General features: G+C 52.0%; 2 protein-coding genes and 1 long non-coding RNA gene across 4 annotated transcripts; 2 read left to right on the top strand and 1 right to left on the bottom strand.

Moving 5' to 3' along the window:
- Positions 1–6,330: 6,330 nt before the first annotated feature.
- On the bottom strand, positions 6,331–8,631 carry LOC114817286. The gene is made up of 2 exons (XR_003765142.2): positions 8,132–8,631; positions 6,331–7,460 (listed from the first exon to the last, which is right to left on the bottom strand). It is a non-coding gene; the product is annotated as an uncharacterized LOC114817286 (long non-coding RNA).
- On the top strand, positions 8,592–14,666 carry TEKT2 (tektin 2). Of its 2 annotated transcripts, none has more exons than XM_029080800.2 (10): positions 8,592–8,628; positions 9,354–9,623; positions 10,794–10,919; positions 11,815–12,020; positions 12,132–12,275; positions 12,431–12,545; positions 12,848–12,955; positions 13,378–13,521; positions 13,912–13,991; positions 14,341–14,666. In XM_029080800.2, exons 2-10 carry the CDS (start codon positions 9,474–9,476, stop codon positions 14,552–14,554), a joined length of 1,287 nt encoding a protein of 428 aa, XP_028936633.1. In that variant the 5' UTR covers positions 8,592–8,628; positions 9,354–9,473; the 3' UTR covers positions 14,555–14,666. The 2 variants fall into 2 exon arrangements, with proteins under 2 accessions (XP_028936633.1, XP_028936632.1); XM_029080799.2 differs by having other exon boundaries at positions 8,596–8,647.
- Positions 14,667–18,001: 3,335 nt separating this feature from the next.
- On the top strand, positions 18,002–25,044 carry ADPRS (ADP-ribosylserine hydrolase). The gene is made up of 6 exons (XM_029081453.2): positions 18,002–18,208; positions 18,576–18,672; positions 21,063–21,270; positions 21,404–21,588; positions 23,038–23,138; positions 23,884–25,044. The coding sequence occupies exons 1-6, from the start codon at positions 18,016–18,018 to the stop codon at positions 24,174–24,176; spliced, it is 1,077 nt and encodes a 358-aa protein (XP_028937286.1). The 5' UTR covers positions 18,002–18,015; the 3' UTR covers positions 24,177–25,044.
- Positions 25,045–25,672: the final 628 nt, after the last annotated feature.

Here is a 25,672-nt window from a genome sequence, read left to right as displayed (position 1 = left end):
TATTTTTTTATTTGTTTTGATTGTGGGAAGAAGCCATGTTAGCCCTCCTTGGCTTTGGTGAGCATTCCTCCAGGGTAGATTTGAGTAATAAACCGTGCACCTCAGAAACCTCGTATGCTGCATAACAATAATAATAATTGCAAAAGTTTGGCTTTGATTGCGTAATGGATATGCTTCATATATCTACAAAAATACACATACTTTAAACTTTTTCATTTTTTATGATGGTGTTGTCAATTGTTTTTTAACAAATTTTTTTATTTTGTTAATATATTTATTAGTAATCTGTGTGCAGCTTTTGTATTTAGCTTGGCTGTAGCTTTTTATATATATATATTTTTTTTCAGGTTTTTTCCCCCTTACTTTCTCTTCTCTGTTGCATTAGTCTTACTAACTGTGGTAGAAGAATCCAGAAAACAAAGAATAAGGTGGCAGGAGAAAAACGGCAACTCAATGATAATTCCACAATTTAGAATTTAGATTTAATGTAGACATCTGCCAACACCTTATTCTGCCTTTAAAATTGATTGTAATACTGTAGTTAAAATACTGTAAGCATAAAAGATGACAAGTATGACACATTTATGAAGGTGTTTCCTGGCTCCTCTGCTAGAACTTTTCGGAGCCAGTGGGGTCTATTTAGCTTTGACTTGCCCCTCAAAAAGTAAATTGTATGCTCCACAGTGGGGTCTACAGGCTTCCAATAGTGTAGTGGGTAAAAACCATCAGCACCTTTTTAATTCAAATTCAGTTAACCTAGAATTATCAAATTGGGCATTTAGTTTGTTGATAAGATTTTGTCACTTCTTTAGGCACCTAATTTCTACCTCTCCTCGGAACATAGGTTGGAGAGAGAACAAATGAGAGATCCGGATTATGACCAAATTCCAGTTTCCATATTAGTTATTGATTTAGGAGTGGAGTCCCATTTCTCGCCACCCCCTTCCCCCCCCCCCCCCCCCCCCCGCCCCACAGCTTGCCCAGCTACGGTGTTGAATTCAGAAATTGTAGGGATTCGTTTTCTTGTCTTGTTTCACCGGTTATTGTTCCTCATGAACACACACGAAGCCCAGTACCAGGTAACAAATAGAATGTTGATGTGCTGCCTTTCCATATTTTGATGTTGCTTAGGTTGAATTGTGTTTAAAATACCGGTCTAGTCCAATATCCTTTCTTCTGTCCATATGGCCATCGCCACTTCTGTGTGGCCTTCAGGGCATTTTGCCGTGAGGGTGTTTGCATTTTAGCACAGAACTGTATGAGGGCATCTCTCCATTATTTTGAATTGAATGCACAGGGCAGTTCATGGGCTTCTAGTTCGGGACTCACAGCTTGCTGCAGGTGAAAACCGTCCCGTGGTCTCTTAGCCAGAAGGAGGAAACTGGCACTTTGAGTCGATTTTGCTCTCCTAATTCGTTACCCTGCTCTTAGCGCACCTCCTCTAGCACTTAATCACTCTTCCAGCAGGGATTTGTACAAAAACGCAGTGATTAAATGGCCGATCAAGATCAGGAGTCTGTCATTAAAGTAGGGAACAGATGGCTGGAACGACAGTTCGTCAGAGTAAAGAGCTGTCAGAAGACATGTTACAAGAAGGAAGAAATGGAAATTTGGTGGTGCGTTATTTTGTTGCAAGAAAGAAAAAGGATTCTACTCATCCATAAGTTTGTTGAAATTTTAGGTTTTTGTGCCGTAGACGAATGCAGTTGAATCTTCTTGCTGTCAGTGTCTGTCCGAAAAGTGCATTTTCCACTTCATGGTCATTAGAAAGAAAAACGTCCTTGCTAGTAGTGGAATTTGTGAAGTGATTACTAATATGTTTTAGGCATGGTGCTCAGCTCTAGGGTGAATGTAAGATAATTATGGTATTTGTTAAGCACTTACTATGTGCCAAGCACTCTCCTAAGTGCTGGGGGTAGATACAGGATAATCAGGTCCCACATGGGGCTCACAGTCTAAATAGGAGGAAGAACAGATATTGAATCCTCATTTTGAGATGAGACAGCTGAGGCACAGAGAAGCAAAATGACTTGCCAAGGTCACACAGCAGTTACGTGGTGGAGCCGGGATTAGAACCCAAGTCCTCTGTCTCTTGGGCCCATGCTCTTTCCACGAGGCCATGCTGCTCAGTTCAGACAGACGCAGCCCCTGTCCCACCCGGGGCTCTAATCCCTTCAGATGTTCTGACGATATTTTGAAATGTTTCTTAAAAATAAAAGGAAGGTGGGCCACCTTGTCAGGCACCAGAGTGGAGGGGGTTGCGGGCATAAAGGATAAGGGGAGGTAATGAAATGGGAGAAGGGTGGCCTCAGATTTGCGTGCTTGCATTCGTTGTTTAATATTGACGGCCATGACCACAGCGGGCTCTGCCAGCCTTTGCTGACTGTGCTTTTGTAATGCAATAACAAAGGAGATCCAGTGGAACTGTTTCATTCCGGGGAACTGATCTAGAGGTGATTCTAAAGCTGGGTGCCCAGCCCCTGTGAAACTCAAGTTTTACCTCTTCGACGTTGCTGCCCTCAGTTCCCCAGCTTAAATGCTCCCCTGCGGTTCCCCAGTTCCCTGTGCTGAACGTGGAGGGGAAATCTTGGCAGTTGCTGACAGGTTGAGTTGGAGAGCATAGTCCGTCCTTGCAATCACATTTTTCTCTACCCCTGCTCTTTCCCTCCACCATCCCTCCAGCAGAAAACACTAATCCAAGCCATTCCCAGCCGAAAGAGTGGTATCCTTTGTGTAGAACTGTTGTGGTTGTCGGACAGTGGCGTAGAAAACCCCTCATGTTTTGTCTGGCGATCTTTATGAAGCCAAAAAAAAAAATGACTTGGCAATAGACATCAATCCGGTCAAGAAGAATATTGTGTTAGAGGGAGTTAGTTGCAAAAAGTTCAGTTTGCACATCAACTGGCTCAAATGCTCAGGGAATTCCAAAGGTGGTTATAACGGCAACCGTTTCCAAGTTAAACAAGCGTTCTGGAAGCCGTTGTTATGGGGGGAAAAGCCCCTAATGTGTGGGAAAAATCCTCTAACTTGCATGTGCCTTTTTTCTGATCCTCTAAACAGGACCCGAAAACCCTAAGCCGCTGCCCTCATGATCCATTCAGTGAATTCCCCCAAATCGCAGGGGATGTTTCTGTGGAAAAAAGTAGTAATAATAAAAGCCAACTTCTTAGCCCAGGGTATCTTTAGATGTTTATGAGGAATAAAAATTGAGCTTTTTTTGCAGTTGGTCCATTTCCCCTCCTCCCAGTCCCCATGCCACTGACTTCTCTCTTCCTTTCCAAACCAGAATTAGCTGAATAGCAGGCCGGGCGTTTATGTAGAATTTTGCTTTGGGGGTGGGTAGGTTATCATGGAGGATTTTAAACTAACCACATGTTATTTTCTTAAGCTAGTGTTCACTTTTAACTCTTCTTCAATCCGGGTTCTGTTTGCTTTTGGTTCCCTTTCGGTTCACTCTATTCTGATTGCTTGCCAGAACACTAATACTTCCATGCCACTCTGTGGTCTGTGCAATTACTCTTCAGAAGCTAGATCCAGCATTCCCCCACTTCCCTTACTTCTTCCCTCTCCCTCTTTTCTAAAACAATGATGGGTGGATAGGATGGGGACTAGGCCATGATGGGAATCATTAGAATGTTGTTTGAAGCGCGTGAAGATGGGGGAGCAATGAATCCATGACTTGGTGAAGTGAGAATTTTGGCATGAAAGAGTTCCCTGCTAGACCTTCTTGCTAGCTGCAGGGTAATCACGATGGTGGTGGAAGGAAGATTTTACTGATGCCTAATGTCTGGTGAGTTGTGGTAAAGCGATTATAGGGAAAATTACTCCTAGATGTTGTTTCTTGAAGGTGAAGGTTCACCTCCTCCTATAAGAAGCAGATCCCAATTCTTTAGCTTGAATTAAAATCACCACTTCTTTTGCCACCTCTGACTCCAGTTCGAGCTTTAAGAAAAGCCGTGGACTATGATTCTACAACAGTTTCCTACTCACTGAATTCTCAATAGCCAATTATCACTCATAATGTTCTTTCCTCGTAGATCATGTGAAAATGTGTTCTCTGCTTTCTCTCGTACAGCCGTCTGTTCAACATCTGTTTGTTCGAGGATTTTTTTCACAACGCGGTGTATCTTTATATTTTGCAACAGATGGTGCCCCGGGGCAAGAGGCTGTTAAGGGCTAGCGGTCTGGTCAAATGCAGGATAACAGGGAATACAACCGGTGAATTCTCCCAAGCACTTAGTACAGTGCTCTGCACCCAGTAAGCACTCAATAAATGTCATTGATCGACCGAATAAAGAAAAATGCGGATCGCTTCATGCCTCTGGAGAGACACAGTAATTGAGTTGAAAGTCCCCCAGACTAGGAGTCGAAGATCTGGGTTTGAGTTGTAAGAAGCCAGACTATAGGCTCCCTGTTGTCAGGGAATGTGCCTACCAATTCTGTTGTATTGTACTCTCCCAAGCGCTTTGTACGGCACTCTGCACCCAAACGCTCAAGAACTGGCTGTTAGTTCCCGCTCTGTCCCTAACTCCTCGTGTGACCTCGCTGTGCCTGTTTCCCCCTGTGTGAAATGGAGACAATGATACCTGCCTGTACCTACCTCACGGGGATGTTGTTAGAGAAAATAAAATACCGTGTGTGAGGTGCTCTAGAAATCCAAGGTAATATTCTGGTTTGCGAGTGAGTGATTTGTGGTCCGTTTGGCTTCTGGGTGAAAGTGTCAGATCTAGAAGTAGATGAGTTCCCTATGCCAGTTGGAGAGTCAGCATAGACCATAGCGAGGTAACGTTCGCTTGGAAACATGTCCTTTTCCCCACCCTTCCAGAGTCCCTGTGCCCGAGGCTGAACTCTTCTCTTAATCATCCACAGCAGAACAGCCACAGTTAAAACAACCTCATTTTAGTGGTGCTATGGGCAAATGAAGTTGTACATTTGAGTTTGAATAATGCTATGGAAGCCATTTGATACTAAGAAATCAACAGCCTTTTGGAGACTTCAGGTAACTTGATTTTATTTTATATTTTTTTGACTGAAAGTTGCCACCTGAGTCCGTTCTGGAGTCCCCAGAAATGCTTAACCTCCCTTTTTGTTGAAGATTTTACTTCCTTTAAGGGGAGAGAAAAGAACCCCAAGTTCTCCCTTTGCTTTGAAGAGGAAAGTGTACTTATTTCATCCAGCGAAGCTGAGCTGAGCCTAGCTTTGCCGGGAAGATTCAAAGGATTTCGTTCATTTACTTGTAGAGGTGTTTGCTGCTGCAGTGATGCCATTTCATTCTCCCGTAGCCGCACGTGAAATCACGAGGACTCCGTGGGTCTGGCTAGGTTCCAGATGTGGAGTTCTTTCACCTGGGAGGGTCTCGTCTCTAGAAATGACCACAGAGGCCTACAGTAATATGGCGGGTGGTAAATTTCTAATCGCGGAAGAGGTTTAAAAAAAAAAAAATGGAATTTTGGGTACACAGGGTATAGAGTTATCTGGGTACGTTTTTTAATTTTCATATATATATATATATATATACACACTCACACACTTAACTCCCCTTGGTGCAAGCTTTAGGGGCTTCCCAACGCAGAGTGCCAATGTGGCTGGCCTCGGTGCTTGCAGTGTGGGAGATTAACAGCCAACGGGGAAGAGGGAAGGAGGCTGCGCTTCACTGAAAACAAAACCTGCACGATTTGTATAGATAAGAGCACTGTCTATTTACAGTAAATCAGGTATTCTTTTCAAGACTTTCATTATCATATGTAGCTTTAATGTCTCTCTTCAGTTATGGGCCAATCAGAGTATTACGGTGTCTAGGCGAAGGTTGTTCTCATGGACTAGTGCATTGATGGCTATTACTAGAGGACACTGAATGGCTCATGGGCTTCTGGAAGCAGTGATGTGTGGATGTGTGTATATAGAAATATACTACATGTATAACACTATGTGTATAAAACAAATCTATATAAAGATAATGTGCTGTTCCTTTCCTCAGTGCTTTTTGGAATTCCTTTTGGAATAAAATTTTAAACCGGCCACTCCAGTGGACAAAAGCTTTCTCCGGAGAACATTTATATTTCTCTCCCTTCTGTCTGTCGTCTGTCTCTTCTCTCTCTCCCTCCCTCCCTTTCTCTCTCTCTCTCACACACACACACACACACACTCCATTAGCATCGCTACCTGGTCTCCTCTCTTTCCGTAACTGCTGCTTTTCGAGAGTAACGATGTGTCCTGACCACGAAGGTGGAACCGGCACCTTCTCCAGAGCAGAGCAAATCTGAAACTGTGAGAGGGGGTCACCGCACAAATGTATTGCAGGTAGATGGCAAGTGAATCAATAAAAACAAAAGCCTTTTAACTTTTACTTTTTAACCATCTTGACCGTGTGTGCCTATTTGTATTGCGGATGTGAACTACTATTTTTGGGGGTTGATATCAGTATGTTTTAAAACTGAAATACTAAACAGAAGCAGAGTAGTCTCTTTCTCCATTGTCCTTTTCAGCAAACTGTTCTTGCCAAAATTTTCTACCAGTAACCAAGTTTTAAGCTTTCAGCTCAGGAAAACGATGGGTTGGAAGCTTTCTTCCTTGTTTGTCCTCATCTTCTTTGTCTAGTCACCGGATTTCTGTGTTTGCTTTGAATGAAGAGCCTCCAGTTGGGGATGTTATCAGCATCACTGTTTAGATATTTTTGTGATTTTTGAAGCCCTCATTTTTGAAGCCTCTTTTTTTCATGTTTGCCTGGTTGAATGGCTCCAAAATAAAGGTGACGGGTTGAAGAGAGATTGCGGTCGACGTTGTGCCACAGGATAGGAGGCGATCTCTAAGAGGACTGCCAATCCTCTGCTGGAGGAAATGGGAACTCTCCAGAAATATTTCCAAGCTGTCAAGTGAAAGATAGTATGTTGCCAGGTAATTGGATCCCGGAATGAAGTTGTACCCAAATCATCGCTGGGTTCACAGCACAGGCCGAACACTTGGCAGTCAATGGAAACCATCCCTCGATGCACGAGTCTTGACCCTTCAGGTGTGGATTTCGGGTCACGCGTGAGTGCCGGTTTAATCTCTTGGAGGCTCAGACCGAGCACGGATGAGCAAAAAAAGTCGATTCTGAAATGAAGCCCGCATATGTGTTCAAGGGTCATTAGAATTTGGTAAAGGTTGTATCTTTCAGTTGGATGATGGTGGTGTATGTAAATGTCACAAAGGACCTGTGGTTGAGATTAAAAGTAGAATGTCTGGGGAGGTTGATTTTGTTGTTAAATTAGTCACTTAAAATACTTTCTGTTGAGAATTTGTCATGTAACTCTTTCTGAGCCAAAACTGTCACCAATGTTTCCTGGGACAGATCCACTCCTCTTTTCTGCCATTCTGGATACTGGAAGGATTCTATGTTGTATTTGTTTTTACCCTTTTTAAAAATTTTGTTGGTTTTAGTGTCGCTTTGCTTCAGTTTGAAGTGTAACTTTCACTAATAACTGCAATAAAAAAAAAAAAGCTTTGCTCCAATCTTCAATGGGTTGTTGTAACTAAATCTTTTCACCCTCAGGGTAAAGAGGTACGCATCCTGGGTGCTGTTTGTTTCCAGGGGCGGAGGGGTGGGAGGGCGAGGAAGAGAAGTGAGAGCCTGTGGCTTAATGGGGCTGAGATAAGATTCTTACAGATTATCAGGAGATAGAGGAATTTGAAAAAAGATACTACGGGTTCAAAAAGCGTGGAGACGGATTTGGATTGGGCAGAACTCGAAAATAGTCCCAGAAACCTCAGAAGGAAGAAAACATTTAGCAGAAACCTCCCGAGGATCAGATGGAGCTGCCCAGGGAAAACGGTTCTTAATATTTCATAGGGCAGCCGTAGGAGGAGAGTCCCACACCTGCGACAAGCCCAGACTCATGGACACCCGATCTAAAAGCTTCCTGCGGTGGTTCCACTCATTTCCCTTTGTATGCCCTTAGGAAACAGCCCATTCACACTCGTGAAGTGGTTCCACTCATTTCCTTTTGTATGCCTTTAGGAAACAGCCCATTCCCACTCTGTCCTTTTTTCTTAAGCTCCTTATAGGCAGGGAACGTGTCTACCATCTCTTGTATCGTCCTCTCCCCAGCGCTTAGTACCGTACTCTGCACCCAACTAAATGCTCGGTCAATACCATCGATGATGATGATCATGATACTTCCCCTCCTCTTCTCCGCCTCGACGCTTTCTGGACTCTCGGTGTTAGCTCTTGCTGCCAAAGTCCCAGACGGCAGCTGGTAGTATTTAGTGAGCGCTTACTGTATGCAGAGCACTGTACTAACCGCTGGGGAGACACCCACCCGCAACGAACTTAGGCCCTGGGGGGGGGGAGGGGAGAGACGGACATTAGTATTAATAAAATTGCAGATATGTAGGTAAGTGCCTCGATGCTGGCCTTCTTCCAAAACAGACATGGTTGTCTTGTATCGGCTTTACAGGCGCGGGCCTTATCCCCCAGCTGCAGATTCCCCTCCCGTCGTCGTGTCCTTTCTCCCGTTGCCTCCGTTACCAAGCCGGCCTCCCCGAACCAAACAAGCAGGTCGGCTTCCCATTGGCTTTTGCCAAAGACCGGTTGCCTAGCAACCGTCGGGGCGTGCTTAGCAACCGCCTTGACACAAAGTGAAGGCCCAGGTGAGAACTAGGGGAAGAGGTAAGGGGGAGAGAGAAAGCGGGTCTTGGGGTGAAAAGGCCAGGGAAGGGAGGGGGCAGATCAAGTTTTGAGGGGGTAACCCCATACCCCCATTGTTCTTATCAACACTTCCTCGCCTACCCTTCCCTCCCATCCCCTACCTCTTTCTGGGCACTGGCTTTTTAATCCTGGGTTTAGAGTTCCTTCGAGGGGTCGGCGGCAAGCTCTTTGCTAAGGCGCTGATAATATCTGTTAAGCGCTGTGTGCCAGGCACTGTACTAAAGCACCGGCCTGGACGCAAGCAAATCGGGTTGGGCACGGTCCTTGTTCCACGTGGGGCTCACGGACTCAATCCCCATTTTACAGATGAGGTAAGTGAGGCCAGAGAAGCAAAGTGACTTGCCCAAGGTGTCACAGCAGCAGACAACAGGGAGAGCGGGATTAGAACCCATGATCTCCTGACTCCCAGGCCCGCGCTCTATCCGTTACGCCGAGCTGCTTCTCTAAAGGATCCGTCTCTTGGTCCTGCATCTCGGCCTTCAGCTGCAGCCCTGTTATTCCCAGTCTCTGAGCGGCCCTCGAGGGTGGTTGGTGCAGATTTTCCTATCGTGCATCGTATCGCCAGCGTGTTCAATGTCCGAGTGCACAGAAATCCCTCCCCGGCCCAATCCCTGGGTGTTCTCCCCTTCCCGACTCGATGTCCTTGCCCTCTGTTCTTCTCCCCCAGGGCCTCGCCTCAGTTCGACTAGCCCAGCCTCTATCGGTGGAGCTGACGGTGGGACTCGAGCTGCTGAAAGGGGAGCCCGTGTGACCCTCCATCCGCTCCTGCTCGGCCGCCGCCGTGACCATGTTGAGCGTCAAGCCGGGGCCGCGCTTCACTGTCCCCGATTGGCAGACGAGCAACTTCCTGCTCTCCAGCAATGCGGAGCGCCAGCGGGATGCCGCCTATCAGATCCGCCAGGAGGCCCGGACTCTCCGAAATGAGACCAACAGCCAGGTGAGGAAGGAGAAGGTGGGGAGGGGCAGAAGGTCCAAGAGATGTCCAGAAAAGTAGGTGTGCATGTGAATGTGTATTTCTGTACACCTAGTTTTTAATGATATTGAAGTGCCTGGAACATAGCAAGCACTGTACTTAGCCCTGGGCTTCATACAGGCTAATCAGGTCAGACACAGTCCACATCCCACATGGGGCTCACGGTCTTAATCCCCATTTTATAGTTGAGGGAGCTGAGGCACAGGAAAGTGAAGTGACTTGCCCAAGGTCACACAGCTGACAAGCGACGGAGCCGGGATTAGAACCCAGGTCCTTCTGACTCCCAGGCCCGGTTTCTTTCCACTAGGCCATGCTGGGTTGATGGGGCTGGGGGTGAAAGGGGAAGGGTAGGTGAGGGGATGAATCTGTGAGAGGGAAGAAAGTGAATGGAGGTCTGAATGTGTGTTTTATAGTGCTTGGTGGCGTAGCTGTGGGATCTGTAGAGAAGCAGCGTGGTTCATTGGAAAGAGCCCGGGCTTGGGAGTCAGAGGTCATGGGTTCAAATCCCGGCTCTGCCGCTTGTCAGCTGTGTGACTGTGGGCAAGTCACTTCACTTCTCTGTGCCTCAGTTCCCTCATCTGTAAAATGGGGATGAAGACTGTGAGCCTCACGTGGGACAACCCGCTTACCCTGTATCTACCCCAGCGCTTAGAACAGTGCTCCGCACGTAGTAAGCGCTTAACAAATACCAACATTATTATCTGTATGGATGATTTTGTACCGTGTTTTCAGTTCTAGAAAAAGGAGGGTCTCCAGCCACATGTTTCAGAAAAGTCCATAACCCAGACAAACCAGAGAGAGTGGCACCCCCCAGACAGATCCTGCCTGACAACCCGCATGAGAGGATGGCAGAATGGGCCCGGAACCCGGAGGGGGAGAGTCTCCCCACTTTCATCCCCATAGCATTTATCTATAAATTATAGATTAGAAGTTGTTTCCTTAGAGTAATGTCTGTCTCCCCCTCTAGACTGTAAACTCTCTGCGGGCCGGGAATGTATCTACCGACTCTCTTTCGTCGTACTCTCCCGAGCGCTTGGTATAATGCACCGCACACAATACGTACTCAGGAAATACCACTGACGATGATGATTATTGAGGGCTGGGCTCTCAGCTGGGTGGGTCTGCCTGTTCCAGACCAAATGGGACGAACATGACAACCGGACCCGCCTGGAGGAGCGGATGGAGAGCATCAAACGTTGGAAAGAGGCTCTGGACAAGTGCCTGGCGGAGATTGATGCTGAGATTGATGCTCTGAGCAAGGTATAAAGCTTGGGGGTTGGGGCCGGGGGCGGTTGTGTGTGTTTGTGTGTCTGTCTACCCTGACAAATACTCAGTACCCCCAAATCTTACCGATCCTTAGCCATCTCAGCCCAACCTCAGGACTTGTGTATATTTGTATAGTCTATCGAACGCTCAGTTTTTTTATGTTCACACTGCTTGCGAATACATCTGTGTCCATGGCCTCCATAGAGGTTGAGTTCCTGATGGGCAGAGATGTGAGCCCGGTGTTGGATTGTCTCTATCCAAGCGCTTAGTACAGTGTTCTGCACCTAGTAAGCGCTCAGTGAATACGATTGAATGAATGAATACTATCTTGTGCATCTATTATATTTCTTGGGTGCTCAGACAGTGCACTGCACTCAAAGGTGGTGGGGGAGAGAGGCTCCGAAGCTTCTCTTGTTACCCGAGGACCGTTGGGTGGACCTGGATGCAGAGGGCCAGTGATGGCAGGCTGGGAGCCATTGGCCAGTAACTTCTGTGAGGTGAATCTTCTTCATCTTCCTCTTCTTAGAAAGGTCTGGAGCTGGGAATGTAGACAGGACAGTGGAAGAAAGTTTTTCTTCTCTTTGTTTTTTATGGCATTTAAGCGCTTCCTTTGTGCCAGGGGTAGATACGAGCTAATCAGGTTGGACACAGTCCACGTCCCCACATGGGGCCCACAGTCTGAATCCCCATTTTACAGATGAGGTAACTGAGACACAGAGAAATGAAGTGACTTGCCAAGGTCACAGCAGCCAAGAGGCAGAGCTGGGATTAGAACCCAGATCCCTCTGACTCTCAGGCCCGTGCTCGATCCATTAGGCCATGCAACTTCTCAGAAAGTGACCTTGGGCATCCCTATTGATCACTCTCAGTCTCCTCTTCTCTCCCACAGGTGAAGGAGGCGGCAGAACGGGCCCTGCAGGCCAAAGGCCTGCCCCTGGACGTGGCCATCGAGTGCCTGACTCTGCGGGAGAGTCGGAGGGACATTGACGTAGTCAAGGACTCTGTGGAGGACGAGCTGCATAAGGAGGTGGAATTGATCGACGGGATTAAGAAGACCTTGCAAGGCAGGATTGACGAGGCCTTCGAGCAGCTGTGGTGAGCATGTGCTGGTGTGGGTGTGTGTGTGTTGTTGCGGGGGACCGTGAGTTGTTCATGGACTCTGGATCCCTCCTTGGGGTCCCCTCTCCTCCCCCCCTTCACCTCCAGCCTTCTGCAGGAAGCCCGACAGCAACTCAACTTTGACCACCGAAATAAGATGGAGGCCCTAGAGATCGATCGTGTTTGCCATTCACTCAACGTCAACTCCCCCAATATCTCCCTGAAGGTCAACCCCACCCGGGTGCCCACAGGGTAAGGAACGGCCCTCCGCTGGCGAAGACCTACTCAGTTCTTGGCCCCAAACGTCGTTAGGATGCAGCCACGCGTATGACTGTATGTGTGTGCGTGTATATGTGTGTGTTTGTAACACATACACACACACACCTCCCCTTCTTCCCACGATCCAGATCGACAACGCCGCAGCAGTGGGACGAATTCAGTCAGTACAACAAGGACCGGGCGGAAGCCGAGATAAAGGCGTCGATGGAACTGCGAGAGGCCATCGCCCTGACCATCGCTGGGGTGACCCTTCCCTGCTCTACCCAAGCTGGGCCCTGTTCTTGGGGGCTGGGGGGAGTTGGGGGGAGAGAGACCCTCCCCTCCAGACTACTGCTAAGCTCCATTATCCATATACATGAGCACATACGTGCCGACATGGCTATTCCTTGGTCCATTCTGTGCGTAGGTGTCCCAACTTCCCCACACACGCCCCCCCCCCCCATGAGTTTATGGATAAGCATGATCACTGACTAGAAGCGTGGGCCCCTAGCCATCCCCTCCCACCCCTCCCTGCATCAATCCCCCAACTCCCCTCCCCAATCCAGACCGATAACGAGTTGGAAGCCCAGCGTGTGATGGCTGAATTCGCCTTCCGGAAGAGAATGCGGGAGATGGAGAAAGCCTACGATGAACTCAGATGGCAGGAGAAGAACGTGAGCCGTTCCCCGAAACCCAACTCATCCCTGCCACGCTCCTCCTCCCCATCCACCTGGGTTCCCCAGGAGGATCCAGAGTCCTTTGGGATGCTGCAGGTTGGGTTGTTGCTCCAGGAAACAGGGGATGCCGCCTCTCTGGGTGGAAAAAGAAAGCTGGGGGAAGGAGGAGATGAGAGCCAGAGTAGGGGCAGGGGTTAAGCTGTCGAGACACCCAGATCCCCCAGCAATCTTCAGGTTTTTGCCCTCTTGAGGGCAATTGTAGGCCAAGTTGTGCACAATAAGCAGCTCGTCCTCAGACTGAGGGAAATGCCCCCCCTAATTCTTTGCAGGGGACAGGGTGGAACTGGGGTACGGGCAGTGTCTCTAGGGAGCCCACCTTCACCCCCCGGCAACCAGCCCTGACCGTGTCTGGCCCCCAGATCCTGGAAGAGATCTCAGGCATGGAGGAGGACATCCGCAGGCTGGAGGAGGATCTGCGCAGGAAGATGGACAACCTGAAGCTGGCCCACACGAGACTGGAGACGCGCACCTACCGGCCCAACGTGGACCTCTGCCGGGACCAGGTGCCGTGCCGCGGGAATCGGTCGGGCGATGGAATCCGTGGAGCGCTTACCGTGTGCAGAGCACTGTACTAAGCACTTCGGTGCAGTGGGTAGCCACCATCCCCGCCCTCGAGGAGCTTACCGTCCAGCGGGGGAGACGGACGTGAGAATAAATGACAGGTGTGGGAGGAAGTTCCTCAGAGGGAATAGATATTGCACTCTCCCACCCGCTCAGGGCTCAGCACCCAGTAAGTACTCAATAAATATGATTCACTGAATTGAATGAATGAAGCTGGGGGAAAGGGGTGTCTGTCTCCGATTCCCTCTGCCTCTGGGTCGGCCTTTCCCCCTATCTCCTCCCAAACTGGCACCTCTCTCTCCTTCCCTCTGCCCCCTCTCCCCGGCCTCTAGGTGCAGTACGGCCTGACGGATGAGGTTCACCAGCTGGAGGGAACCGTCGCTGTGCTGAAGCAGAAGCTGGCACAGTCCAAGTGGGTTTCACTCTAGGGCCGGGCAGGGATTCCAAGGGGAAAGGGCAGGTATTCCCTTGGCTGCGGCCCCAGCCTTTGACCCTCGGCTCCAACCCGTCCCCTCGGGCTCTCCTGGGATTCCCAACTGGATGGATTCTCCCATGGGTGGTCCCCATCACCCGCTGACCCTTGCTCCCCTCAGAACCCTGGTGGAGATGGAGACAGAAGTGGGAGAGGGGTGCATCAGGGTGGGGATTGGGGTGGGGACCACATGGGGCAGGGACGGAGGAGGCGCTGGAGCGGGGAGGGGGCAACCCAGTTTCCCCGACCCACCCCCACTCCACCACGCCGCTCTGCCCTCGACCAACAGGGATGCCCTGGATGCCCTGTACAAACACCTGGCCCGAGTGCAGGCCGACATCATCTGCAAGGCCAATTCGCTGCAGCTGGACAACAAGTGCATGGACACCCGCCGGAAGCTGACCGTGCCGGCCGAGAAGTACGTGCCCGAGATGGACACTTTCAACCGAACCACCAACCGCACTCTACCCCCCGTTAAGAGCTACCAGTTGGAGCTGGCTTAACCTAGAAGAAAGAGGGACTGTGGGGGGCTTGTCCCAGAGAGAGAGACAGTGGGGGCCTGAGTCCACATTTGTCTGGGCCCCAGATCAAATAAAATGGTGCTATTGTCTTAGGCCTGGGATTCTCGGCTCTTGCCGAAGCTTAAGGTTGGGGCGGAGCTGGGGTGTGTGAGGTGGGGTGGGGAAGGATTGAAGGCAACCTTCTCGCATGGATCTTAGGGACCTGGAAGGGTAAAAGGATGGTGAGGGCAGGAAGCAGGTTAGTAGACAAGATCGGAGCTTCAGTTTGACTCTCTTTTTCCCGATTTTTTTTGGAAATGGTATTTAAGCCCTCACTGTGTGCCACACACTATACTAGGCGCTGGGGTTCCCCCCCTCCCCAACCTAGACTGTAAGTCCCCTGTGGGCAGGGATTGTCTCTCTCTATTGCTGTATGGTACTTCCCAAGTGCTTAGTACAGTGCTCTGCACACAGTGAACGCTCAAGAAATAGGAATGAATGAATGAAGGCAAGCTAAGAAGCAGCGTGGCTCAGTGGAAAGAGCACGGGCTTTGGAGTCAGAGTTCATGGGTTCGAATCCCGGCTCGGCCACTTGTCAGCTGTGTGACTTTGGGCAAGTCACTTAACTTCTCTGTGCCTCAGTTACCTCATCTGTAAAATGGGGATTAAGACTGTGAGCCCCACGTGGAACAACCTGATTCCCCTGTGTCTACCCCAGCGCTTAGAACAGTGCTCGGCACATAGTAAGCGCTTAACAAATACCAACATTATTATTATTAAGCTAATCAGGTTGGACACAGTCCCTGTCTCACATGGGGCTCACGGTCTTACTTTCCATTTTACGGCTGAAGAAACTGAGTCACAGAGAAATGAAATGACTCGCCCAAAGCCACGCAGCCAATGGCGGAACTGGGACTAGAACCCAGGTCCTTTGGGCACCCAGGCTCACGCACTACCCATCAGGCCACACTGCTTTTTCCTACCTCCCCTCATCCTCTCCGGGTCGAGATCTGCCGGCGCGGATCAGACGACAGATCGATCCAAAAATTGCATTTATTGAGTGCTTACTGTGTGCAGAGCACTGTTCCAAGCACTTGGGAGAGTACAATACAACAGGTGGTAGACACATTCCCTGCCCACAGCGAGCTCACGGTTTAGAAGGAGGGACAGACACCGACATGGACATGGACTGTATCCAACCTGATTAGCTTGGTGTATCTACCCCAGCTCTCTGTACAGAGCGTGGCACATAGTAAGCACTTAACAAATACCATTTTTAAAAAGCAGCTTATCCCCATGGGGACCGAATTTGTTGGCCTGTAATTGGCCTCCGCCCCAATGGGCCACGTAATCGCCCCTTCTTCAAAGCCTTATTGCGGGCACGTCTCCTCCAAGAGGCCTTCCCAGACTCAGCTCCACTTTTCCTCATCTCCCCCTCCCTTCTGCATCCCCTGGACTTGCTCCCTTTGCTCTCTCCCTGCCCCCACAGCCTCACAGCACTGAGGTGTATATCTGTAATTTTATTTATTTATATTGATTCAATCGTATTTATTGAGCGCTTACTGGGTGCAAAGCACTGTACTAAGCGCCTGGGAGAGTGCAGTAGAACAACCGACACATTCCTGTCTGGCTGTAGACTATGAGCTGGTTGCGGGCAGGGAATGTCGCCATTTACTGTATTCTAAAAATAATAAGGATAATGATGGTATTTGTTAAGTGCTTACTATGTGCCAAGCACTGTTCTAAGCGCAGGGGGTAGATACAGAGTAGTCAGGTTGTCCCACGTGGGGCTCTCAGTCTTAATCCCCATTTTACGGATGAGGTAACTGAGGCTCAGAGAAGTTAAACGACTTACCCAGAGTCACACAGCTGACAAGTGGCAGAGACAGGATTCGAACCCACGACTTCTGATTCCCAAGCCTGGGCTCTTTCCACTACACCACGCTGCTTCTCAGCCTGTACTTGTACGTTCGTAATAATTATGATGGTGTTTGTTAAGTGCTTACTATGTGCCAAGCACCGCTGTAAGCGCTGGGGTAGATACAGAGCAGTCAGGTTGTCCCACGTGGGGCTCCCAGTCTTAATCCCCATTTGACAGATGAGGTGAGGCACGGAGAAGTTAAGCGACTTGCCCAAAGTCACACAGCTGACAAGAGGCGGAGTCATTCATTCAATCGTATTTATTGAGCGCTTACTATGTGCAGAGCACTGTACTAAGCGGTTGGAAAGGACAGTTGGGCAACAGATCGAGATCATCCCTGCCCAACAACGGGCTCACAGTCTAAACGGGGGAGACAGACAACAAAACCAGTAGTCTGGCTTCAATATCATCAAGATAAACAGAATCATAGATATGTACACATCATGAACAAAATAGAGAGATTAGAACCCGTGACCTCTGACTCCCAAGCCCGGGTTCTTTCCACTAAGCCAGGCAGTTTGCCAAGCGTACTTTCCCAAGCGCTTAATCCAGTGCTCTGCCCGTAGTAAAGCGCTTAATAAATACGATGGAATGAATTGAAGCAGCGTGGCTCGGTGGAAAGAGCATGGGCTTGGGAGTCAGAGGTCATGGGTTCTAATCCCGGCTCTGCCACCTGTCTGCTTGTGTGACCTTGGGCAAGTCACTTAAGACTTGCCCAGTGGAAAGAGCACGGGCTTGGGAGTCAGAGGTCATGGGTTCAAATCCGGACTCTGCCACTTGTCAGCTGACTGTGGGCAAGTCACTTCACTTCTCTGTGCCTCAGTTAACTCATCTGTAAAGTGGGGATTAACTGTCAGCCTCATGTGGGACAACCTGATTACCCTGTGCGTGGCTCAGTGGAAAGAGCCTGGGCTTGGAAGTCAGAGGTCAGGGGTTCGAATCCTTGCTCTGCCACTTGTCAGCTGTGTGACTTTGGCCAAGTCACTTCACTTCTCTGGGCCTCAGTGACCTCATCTGTCAAATGGGGATGAAGACTGTGAGCCTCACGTGGGACAACCTGATGACCCTGTATCTCCCCCAGCGCTTAGAACAGTGCCCTGCACAGAGTAAGCGCTTCACAAACACCAACATTATTATTAGTATTATTATTATTACAACTACACCCCTTGTTAGCTGTGTGACTTTGGGCCAGTCACTTCACTTCTCTGGGTCTCAGTTCCCTCACCTGCCAAATGGGGATGAAGACTGTGAGTCCCACGAGAGACCACCTGATCACCCTGTGTTCCCCCCGCCCCCCGGCGCTTAGAACAGTGCTTGGCACATAGTAAGCGCTTAAGAAATATCGTCCTCATCACGAGTGAATGAATGAATGACGAATTGGATGAATGAATGGCTGTTGCTGTGGCTCGCTCCCGCTAGGGGGCAGGGCCGAGCGGGAGCTCGGGCTCGCGTCCCCGGGCGCCGCCCCCTCCGAGCCGGCGGGGGGCGCTGTGGGGGCCGCCGGCGCGCCCGGAAGCGGCCGTGAACGACGGTGGGCAAGCGGATGATGGCGGCGGCGGCCGGGGCGGGAACGGCGCGCTCTCTGTCCCGGTTCCGGGGCTGCCTGGCCGGGGCGCTGCTGGGGGACTGCATGGGCGCCGTCTACGAGGCCCAGGACAGCGTCAGCCTGACGTCACTGCTGCGGCATGTGGGGAGCCTGGAGCCCGAGCCCGGCGCGGGGGGGAGCGCGCGGACAGGTAGCGGCAGGGCGGGGCCCCGGAGGGGAGGGGCGCCAGCGCGCGTGCGCACACGGGAGGAGGGAGGGGAGGGGCGCCAGCGCGCGTGCGCACACGGGAGGAGGGCGGGGAGGGGCGCCAGCGCGCGTGCGCAGACGAGAGGTTGGGGGGCGCGAGCGCGCGTGCGCAGACAGGAGGGGCAGGGGCGCGAGCGCGCGTGCGCGCGTGCGCAGACGAGAGGAGGGAGGGGCGCCAGCGCGCGTGCGCAGACGGGAAGGGCCCAGGGAAGGGAGGGGCGCGAGCGCGCGTGCGCAGACGGGAGAGGGGCGGGGCCCCCGCTGCCGCCTCCTCCGCGCCGCCCACCGTCCCGCCCTCTTCTGCCATCCAGAGGCGCTCTACTACACGGACGACACGGCCATGGCCAAGGCGCTGGTGCAGTCCCTGCTGGCCAAAGAAGCCTTCGACGAGGTGGATATGGCCAAGAGGTGAGAGAGGTGGCCTGGGGGCTCAAGCCCAGGCCTGGGAGCCAGAGGACTCGGGTTCTAATCTCGCCTGCCCCCCCTCCATTCGTGCCATCGTGTGTATGGAGCGCGTACTGTGGGCAAAGCACCGTACTCAGCGCTTGGGAGAGCACGATATAACAATAAACAGACATTCTCCCTCCCCACAACGAGCTCACAGTCTAGAGTGGGAGGTGGACATAAATAAATAAATGAGATAGTAATACTTGTTTTGCTTTGGTCTGTGTCTCCCCCGATTAGACTGTAAGCCCGTCCAAGGGCAGGGACTGTATCTGTTACCGATTTGTACATTCCAAGCGCTTAGTACAGTGCTCTGCACATAGTAAGTGCTCAATAAATACTGTTGAATGAATACGATTGATTGAATGAATGAATAATGTTGGTACTTGTTAAACACTATGAGCCAAGCTCTTTTCGCAGCACTGGGGTAGGTTCAAGGTAATCAGGTCGTCCCACTTGGGGCCCACAGTCGTAACCCCCATTTTACAGATGAGGGAACTGAGGCACAGATAGGTCAAGTGACTTGCTCGAAGTCACACAGCTGACATGTGAGGGAGCAGGGATTAATAATAATAATAATGTTGGTATTTGTTAAGCGCTTACAATGTGCCGAGCACTGTTCTAAGCACTGGGGTAGACACAGGGGAATCAGGTTGTCCCACGTGGGGCTCACAGTCTTAATCCCCATTTTTACAGATGAGGGAACTGAGGCACCGAGAAGTTAAGTGACTTGCCCAAAGTCACACAGCTGACAAGTGGTAGAGCCGGGGTTCGAACCCATGACCTCTGACTCCAAAGCCCGTGCTCTTTCCAGTGAGCCACGCTGCTTCTCTAACCCATGACCTCTGGATTAGAACCCATGACCTCTGACTCCCAAGCCCGGACTCTTGCCACTAAGCCACACTGCTTCTTAGAGGTAATAGTAATACATTAGGATATATTATTCCATATATAATATAATGTTGGTATTTGTTAAGCGTTTATTATGTGCAAAGCACTGTTCTAAGCGCTGGGGGGAATACAAAGTGATCAGGTTGTCCCTCATGGGGCTCACAGTCTTCATCCTCATTTTACAGATGAGGTAACTGAGGCCCAGAGAAGTGAAGTGACTTGCCCAAAGTCACACAGCTGACAGTTGGCAGAGCCGGGATGTGAATACTTATTTATAAATAAGTATGACCTTGGGGAAAATCACTTAACTTCTCTGAGCCCGTTTCCTCATCTTCAGGTAGGGATTCAATTCTCGTTCTCCCTCCTACTTGGACTGTGAGCCCCATGTGGGACCTGATCAGTCTTGGGTCTCCCCCAGCGCTTAATACAGTGCTTAGCACATAGTAAGTGCTTATCAAATACCAGAGTTATTCGGTGAGGTCGAGGCTGGGTTGGTCCTGGGGGAGTGGTGGCACTGTTGCCAGGGCGCTGGCTTTGCAGGGCAGTGTCCCCGACAGCAGTGCCGACCGAGAAGTCCTTCACTTTTTCCTCATCTCCCCCTCACCTCCCGCTCCCTTTGCTCTTCTCCCCTCTCTCTGCCCCACAGCACTTATGTGTATATCTGCCATTTTATTTATTTATATTAAGCCTGTTTACTTGTATGGATGTCGGTCTCCCCCACCCTACACTGTGAGCTCGTTGTGGGCAGAGATTGTTTCTCTTTATCGCTGCATTGTACTTTCCAAGCGCTTAGTACCGTCCTCTGCACACAATGAGTGCTCAATAAATGAATGAATGAACGAACAGTCGGCCCTCTTCGTTCCTCCCCTTCCTCCCCTGACTCGTCTACTCTGTTCCAGAGTCCATGTGCCGTCTCCCAGGGGGTCCTCGGGGGGAGTCTCCTGACTAGCAGGACCCTTTTAAAAATTTTTATTGATTTGGAATTTTTAAGCACTCACTAGGTGCCTAGAACTGATCTAAACACTGGAGTAGATTCAGGTTAAACCGAGTCACCTGGGTTCTAATTCCGGCTCTGCCGCCTGTCTGCTGTGGGACCTTAGGCGAGGCGCTTAACTTCTCTAGGCCGCAGTTACCTCATCTGTAAAAGACGGGGGTTCAGAGTGTGAGCCCATGTGGGACGGGGACTGTGTCCAACCTGATTAACTTGTATCTACCCCAGTGCTTAGAACAGTGCTTGGCACCTAGTAAGTGCTTAACAAATACCATAATTATTATGAGGTTGGACCCAGCCCTTGCCCACATGGGGATTTGCAGTCTAAGAAGGAAGGAGAACAGGGATTGAATCCCCATTTTACAGTTGAGGAAACTGCGGTGCAGAGAAGCGAAGCATCTGGCCCCAGGTCTGTCCCAAAGACTGCCGGGCTCGAGAAGGTATCCCACCCTCGTCCCCCTGCCCCGTCCAGGTTCGCCGAGGAGTATCAGAAGGACCCGGATCGGGGTTACGGCGCCGCCGTGGTCACCGTCTTCAAGAAGCTTCTGAGTTCCAAATGCAGAGACGTCTTTGAGCCGGCCCGAGCCCAGTTCAACGGGAAGGGTTCCTACGGCAATGGGGGAGCCATGCGGGTGGCGGGCATCTCCTTGGCCTACGCCAACACGGAGGACATTCAGAAGGTGGGTGTGGGTGAGTGCGTGTAGCTGGGGCCGGGGGAGCTGGCGGGGTTAGCCGTCCCGCTTCTGCCTTCTCCGTGGCCTCGTAACCCGGCGACTGGCTCCCTTTCCCCAGTCACTCTGTGTCTCCTCCTAGTTTGCCCGGCTGTCGGCCCAGCTGACGCATTCCTCCTCGCTGGGCTACAACGGGGCCATCCTGCAGGCCCTGGCCGTGCACCTGGCCCTGCAGGGGGACCAGCCCCGGGAGCTCTTCCTGCGCCAGCTCATCCGCCACATGGAGGAGGTGGAGAGCGACGAGCGGTCCGTGGCAGACGCCAGGGCGTGAGTCACCCCCCGGGGGGCGGGGAGGGACGATGTGATGCCTGCTGCCTGGGAGGCTGGTCAACACCTGAGCTGGGCACCCAAAGGGATGGGCCGGAAGAGCCACCCTCCCTCCCCCCAGCCAACACACACCCGAGGATCTGCATCTCCGAAGTCCACCCAGTCCATTTCCTTCACCCTTCAGGGCCTCGTCGTCCCTCGGGTCTAGACTCCTTCCTTAGGCCCCCAGCCCGGTGCCTACTTTTTGGCTGACCCCTCCCACTGTCATGAGCCAACCCGTCAATCGCCTGTATTTATTCGAGCGCCCACTTACCTGGGTGTGGGAGTTAGGAGGCCTGGATCTAATCGAGGCCCCGCCATTTGCCTGCTGCATGACCTCGAGCAAGTCACTCAGCTTGCCTTCTTGGTGCCTCAGTTTCCTCCTCTGTGAAACAGGGATAAAATTCTCCCATTCTCCCGACTTGGGGGGTCCCATGTGAGAGAAGGGCTGTGACCGCTATACTGCTATTATAGCTACCTCAGTGCTCGGTCCGGTGCCCGGTACACAGTGCTTAACAGATCCCACGGTTAATTATTTATGGGTTTTGTGGAGTGCTTACTGTGTCCTCAGCTATCCCTGTCCTAATCGCTCTCCTAAGCAGTGGTGTAGATAGAGGATGTTCAGGTTGGACACAGTCCCCGTCCCACATGAGTCTCACAGCCTAAGTAGGAGGGAAGAGAAGTTAATAACTCATAACAGTATTATACAATACTTTATACACGTGATCAGTAATATTGCTGTATAACAAAACCGTGCCGTGTAATAACGAGATGTACAGTAGTGATTATTCATAATATTATTACCAGTGGCGGCTGCGGGAGGAAGAAGAAGTCGGGTTACAGATAATGCTGGGGTGAAATAGCTGAATTAGAATATATCAGAGAGAATCAAAGTAAAAGGAATTGAGAAAAAGCTGGCAGAGTGGACAGTGGCATTGAGAGATTCCGATGGGCTTTGATAGACTGCAGGTGAGAGCCCCCTGCGCTTGAGCTCCGCAGTCTTTCTCCTCTTTTCCCCCCCGTCCTCCCACCATGACCTCTAACCCTGGAGGAGGTAAGAAGAATAATAGTAATTATGGTACTTGTTAAATGCTTACTATGTGCCAAGCACTGATCTAATAAGTGAGAGATAAGCTAATCAGGTTGGGCAGAATGGGTCTGTATCCCTCATGGGGCTCACAATCAAAGTAGGAAGGAAGAGAAGTTAATCCCCATTTTACAGATGGGATCACTGAGACATAGAGAAGTGAAGCGACTTGCCCCAGCTCACCCAGCAGGCATGTGGCAGAGCTGGGATTAGAACCCAGGGCCTCTGACTCCCGGGCCCGGACTCCTTCCGCCACGTCACACTGCTTCTCTGTTAGGTGTCCAAACTAGCGCTGATTTCCTTCTCCTCCTTGCCAACTCCAGGCTGGGCATGGAGGAGTTCCCGTATTTGAGCCGGCTGAAGAAAATCAGCGAGTTCCTGGAGCAGAACTCGGTGACCAAGGAGGACGTGGTGTCGGAGCTGGGTAGGCTACTTTCTCCTCGGGCTCCCCGGGGGAGGCGGGGGCCGGGGAGAGGAGGAAATACCCTTCCTTGGGCTGCGTCCCTGCCTTGTTACTCCCCTGAGTAGGCTCGAGCCCCGGAGGGGGCTCAGTCAGACGTCTCAGAAGCTGGGCCTCGACATCCTCGGCGGGTGGAGGAGACGGAAGGGAGGGAGGAAAGGCGGATCCAGGTAGAGTAAGGGAGGGAGACGAGGAGAAAGCCCGGGCGACTAGAGCCGATCCCGTGAAGAACGTGGCGGGCGGCAGGCTTGGAGTGGAGCCGAATGGGCACCGGGTGTGAGAGCGGAGGAAGGAAGCTGAGCCCCTACGCCCTGGCCGCGTCCCCAGAACCACGATGGCTCTGCGCCTTTCCTCAGGGATTTCAGCCTGGCAGATAAGGACGGGGACTTCAGCAGTCCGCAAGGTGGACCACAGATGAGTTGCCTTTGGCTTTTGCCTCGGGGCCAAGCAGTCCCGGCGGCTCCAGGGCCGTGGGTCGGGCCCCGTCGCTCGGCTCCGCGCTGCGTATTTAGTTTCGTCATCCTCAGTCGACGGTGTGTACTGAGCGCTTGCCGTGTGCAGAGCACCGTACTAAGCGCTCGGGAGAGGCCTCCCCAGTAGAGCTCCTAGACACGTTCCGTTGGAGCGAGTGACCGGAGGCTACCGGGGAAGGGGTGGGGGCGACCCGAAAGGGCTCCCCGGGGATCTCTGAGGCGGGGTTTTCCGGCAGGGAACGGCATCGCGGCCTTCGAGTCGGTCCCCACGGCCATCTACTCCTTCCTGCGCTGCATGGAGCCCGACCCCGAGATCCCCGCCGCCTACAACGCCCTGCAGAGGACGCTCATTTACTCCATCTCGCTGGGCGGGGACACGGACACCATCGCCACCATGGCCGGGGCCATCGCCGGCGCCTACTACGGGATGGAGCAGGTGACGGAGAGCTGGCAGCAGAGCTGCGAGGGCTTCCAGGAGACGGACGTGCTGGCCCGCAGCCTGCACAGCCTCTTCTGCCGGCCGCTCTGAGGGAGGCCCCCCCCCCAACCTCGGGCCCGACCGGCCCCGCTCGCCAGCTGGCACCGCTGCTTCCGGCGGCGGCGGCGGCGGCTCTCGAGGGTGGCGGGCCCGAGCCGGGCCGTGAACTCTCAGCCCTCTCCCGCCTCACCGTCCGCCCTCCCCCGTGGGTGGCTGCGCTGGAAGATGAGCCGGGGGGAGAGGGGGACCGAGCTCTTTCCGTTGGCCTGTGCCAGAGGCTGGAGGAAGGTCGTGGCGGGCCTACCGCCCTTTTCCTCCCCCCTCCCCGGCCCCCGGACTGGCTGGGATGTCGTCCAGCTAACGCGGGCACCCCGGAACTCACTCCGGACAGGAGATGGGGGTGAGCGGAGCCGGGACACGTTTGCATCTGGGGAAAGAGTTGGATTTGATAGTAAAAATAGCATTTGTCAAGCACTCACTGGGTACGTGGCCCTGTGCTAAGCACTGGGAAAGTTCATCGCAAGCAACTGATTCATTCTCTGCCCACAGGGAGCTTTTAAAGAAGCAAAGCCCTCCCGCTCTTTTTTTTTTTTTTTTAAACAGTCGGGAGGGAGAAGGGTGGGCGGTTCTTAAAAGAACAGTGGGATATTTGGACTTCCCTCTGGTCTCGGGGGATCTACTCTCCGCAAGAAACAGAACTCCGCTTCCCACCCCTCTGAAATTCCCCCAGCCCCAGTGCTCAGAGGAAGTCCCCGTGTGGCCCCGCTCCTGCTGTGGGCTCCAGGGGGGCTGGTGGCACCACCATGGCGGGTGGGTATCGGCACCCGCACCGGGGGGGCAGGTCGTCTTAAACCGGTTTATAATATCCAGGCGGCACAGCCCTGAAATAAACAGGCGACTGCGAGCCCCTCTGTCCTTGCGCCGTTGTCTCGTTCTTTCTCCTGCGGGGTACCTTGGCAGGTCAGACCCGGCCCGGCGGAGGAAGGGTCCGGTACGTCTCTGGTCCGGACGGGGTGAAGATTTCACCCGGTGTCGCTGGCCGCGCCGATGCGTGACCCTCCCCGGCCGGCCGTTCTCCGCGGCTCTGACGGCTTCCCTGCCTAGGCCGATCCCGGCCCGAGCCGCTCACCAGACCTGGGCATCTCGACGTGGGGCAGAAGCAGTGTGGCCTAGAGGAAAGAAAGAGCACGGGCCTGAAAGTCGGAGGACCTGGATTGTAATGCTGCCTCCGCCACTTACCTGCTGTGTGACCTTGGGTAAGTCACCGCACATCTCGCTGCCTCAGTTCCCGTATTTGCAAAATGGGGCTTCAGTAGCTGTGCTCCCTCCTAACTAGACTGTGAGCCCCATGTGGGACCTGATGATCTACCCCAGGACTTAGTGCGGTGCTTGGCACAGAGTAAGCACATTAACAGATGCCTCAGTTAGTATTCCCAAACCAGACACCAAAGTCAAACAGGCAGTTGAAAAGGGATCAGATCTCAACGCCCCCCTGCGCCTGGGCGCTATCTGCCTAGCTCAGTGTTTTGGCTCAAGAAAGACCTACC

This window comes from Ornithorhynchus anatinus, chromosome 16 (assembly GCF_004115215.2).
Source record: "Ornithorhynchus anatinus isolate Pmale09 chromosome 16, mOrnAna1.pri.v4, whole genome shotgun sequence".
NCBI lineage: Eukaryota > Metazoa > Chordata > Mammalia > Monotremata > Ornithorhynchidae > Ornithorhynchus > Ornithorhynchus anatinus.
Note: the sequence above shows the minus strand (reverse complement) of the source record. Positions and strands in the feature narration are given on the sequence as shown.

Bases quoted from the DNA above. Each gene is read 5' to 3' on its own strand.
- TEKT2 (XM_029080800.2), top strand. From the start codon at position 9,474: ATGTTGAGCGTCAAGCCGGGGCCGCGCTTCACTGTCCCCGATTGGCAG. The intron at 9,624-10,793 runs GTGAGGAAGGAG...TGCCTGTTCCAG, and splicing joins GAAATGAGACCAACAGCCAG to ACCAAATGGGACGAACATGA. The intron at 12,276-12,430 runs GTAAGGAACGGC...CCCACGATCCAG, and splicing joins CCCACCCGGGTGCCCACAGG to ATCGACAACGCCGCAGCAGT.
- ADPRS (XM_029081453.2), top strand. From the start codon at position 18,016: ATGATGGCGGCGGCGGCCGGGGCGGGAACGGCGCGCTCTCTGTCCCGG. The intron at 18,673-21,062 runs GTGAGAGAGGTG...TGCCCCGTCCAG, and splicing joins GAGGTGGATATGGCCAAGAG to GTTCGCCGAGGAGTATCAGA. The intron at 21,271-21,403 runs GTGGGTGTGGGT...GTCTCCTCCTAG, and splicing joins ACACGGAGGACATTCAGAAG to TTTGCCCGGCTGTCGGCCCA.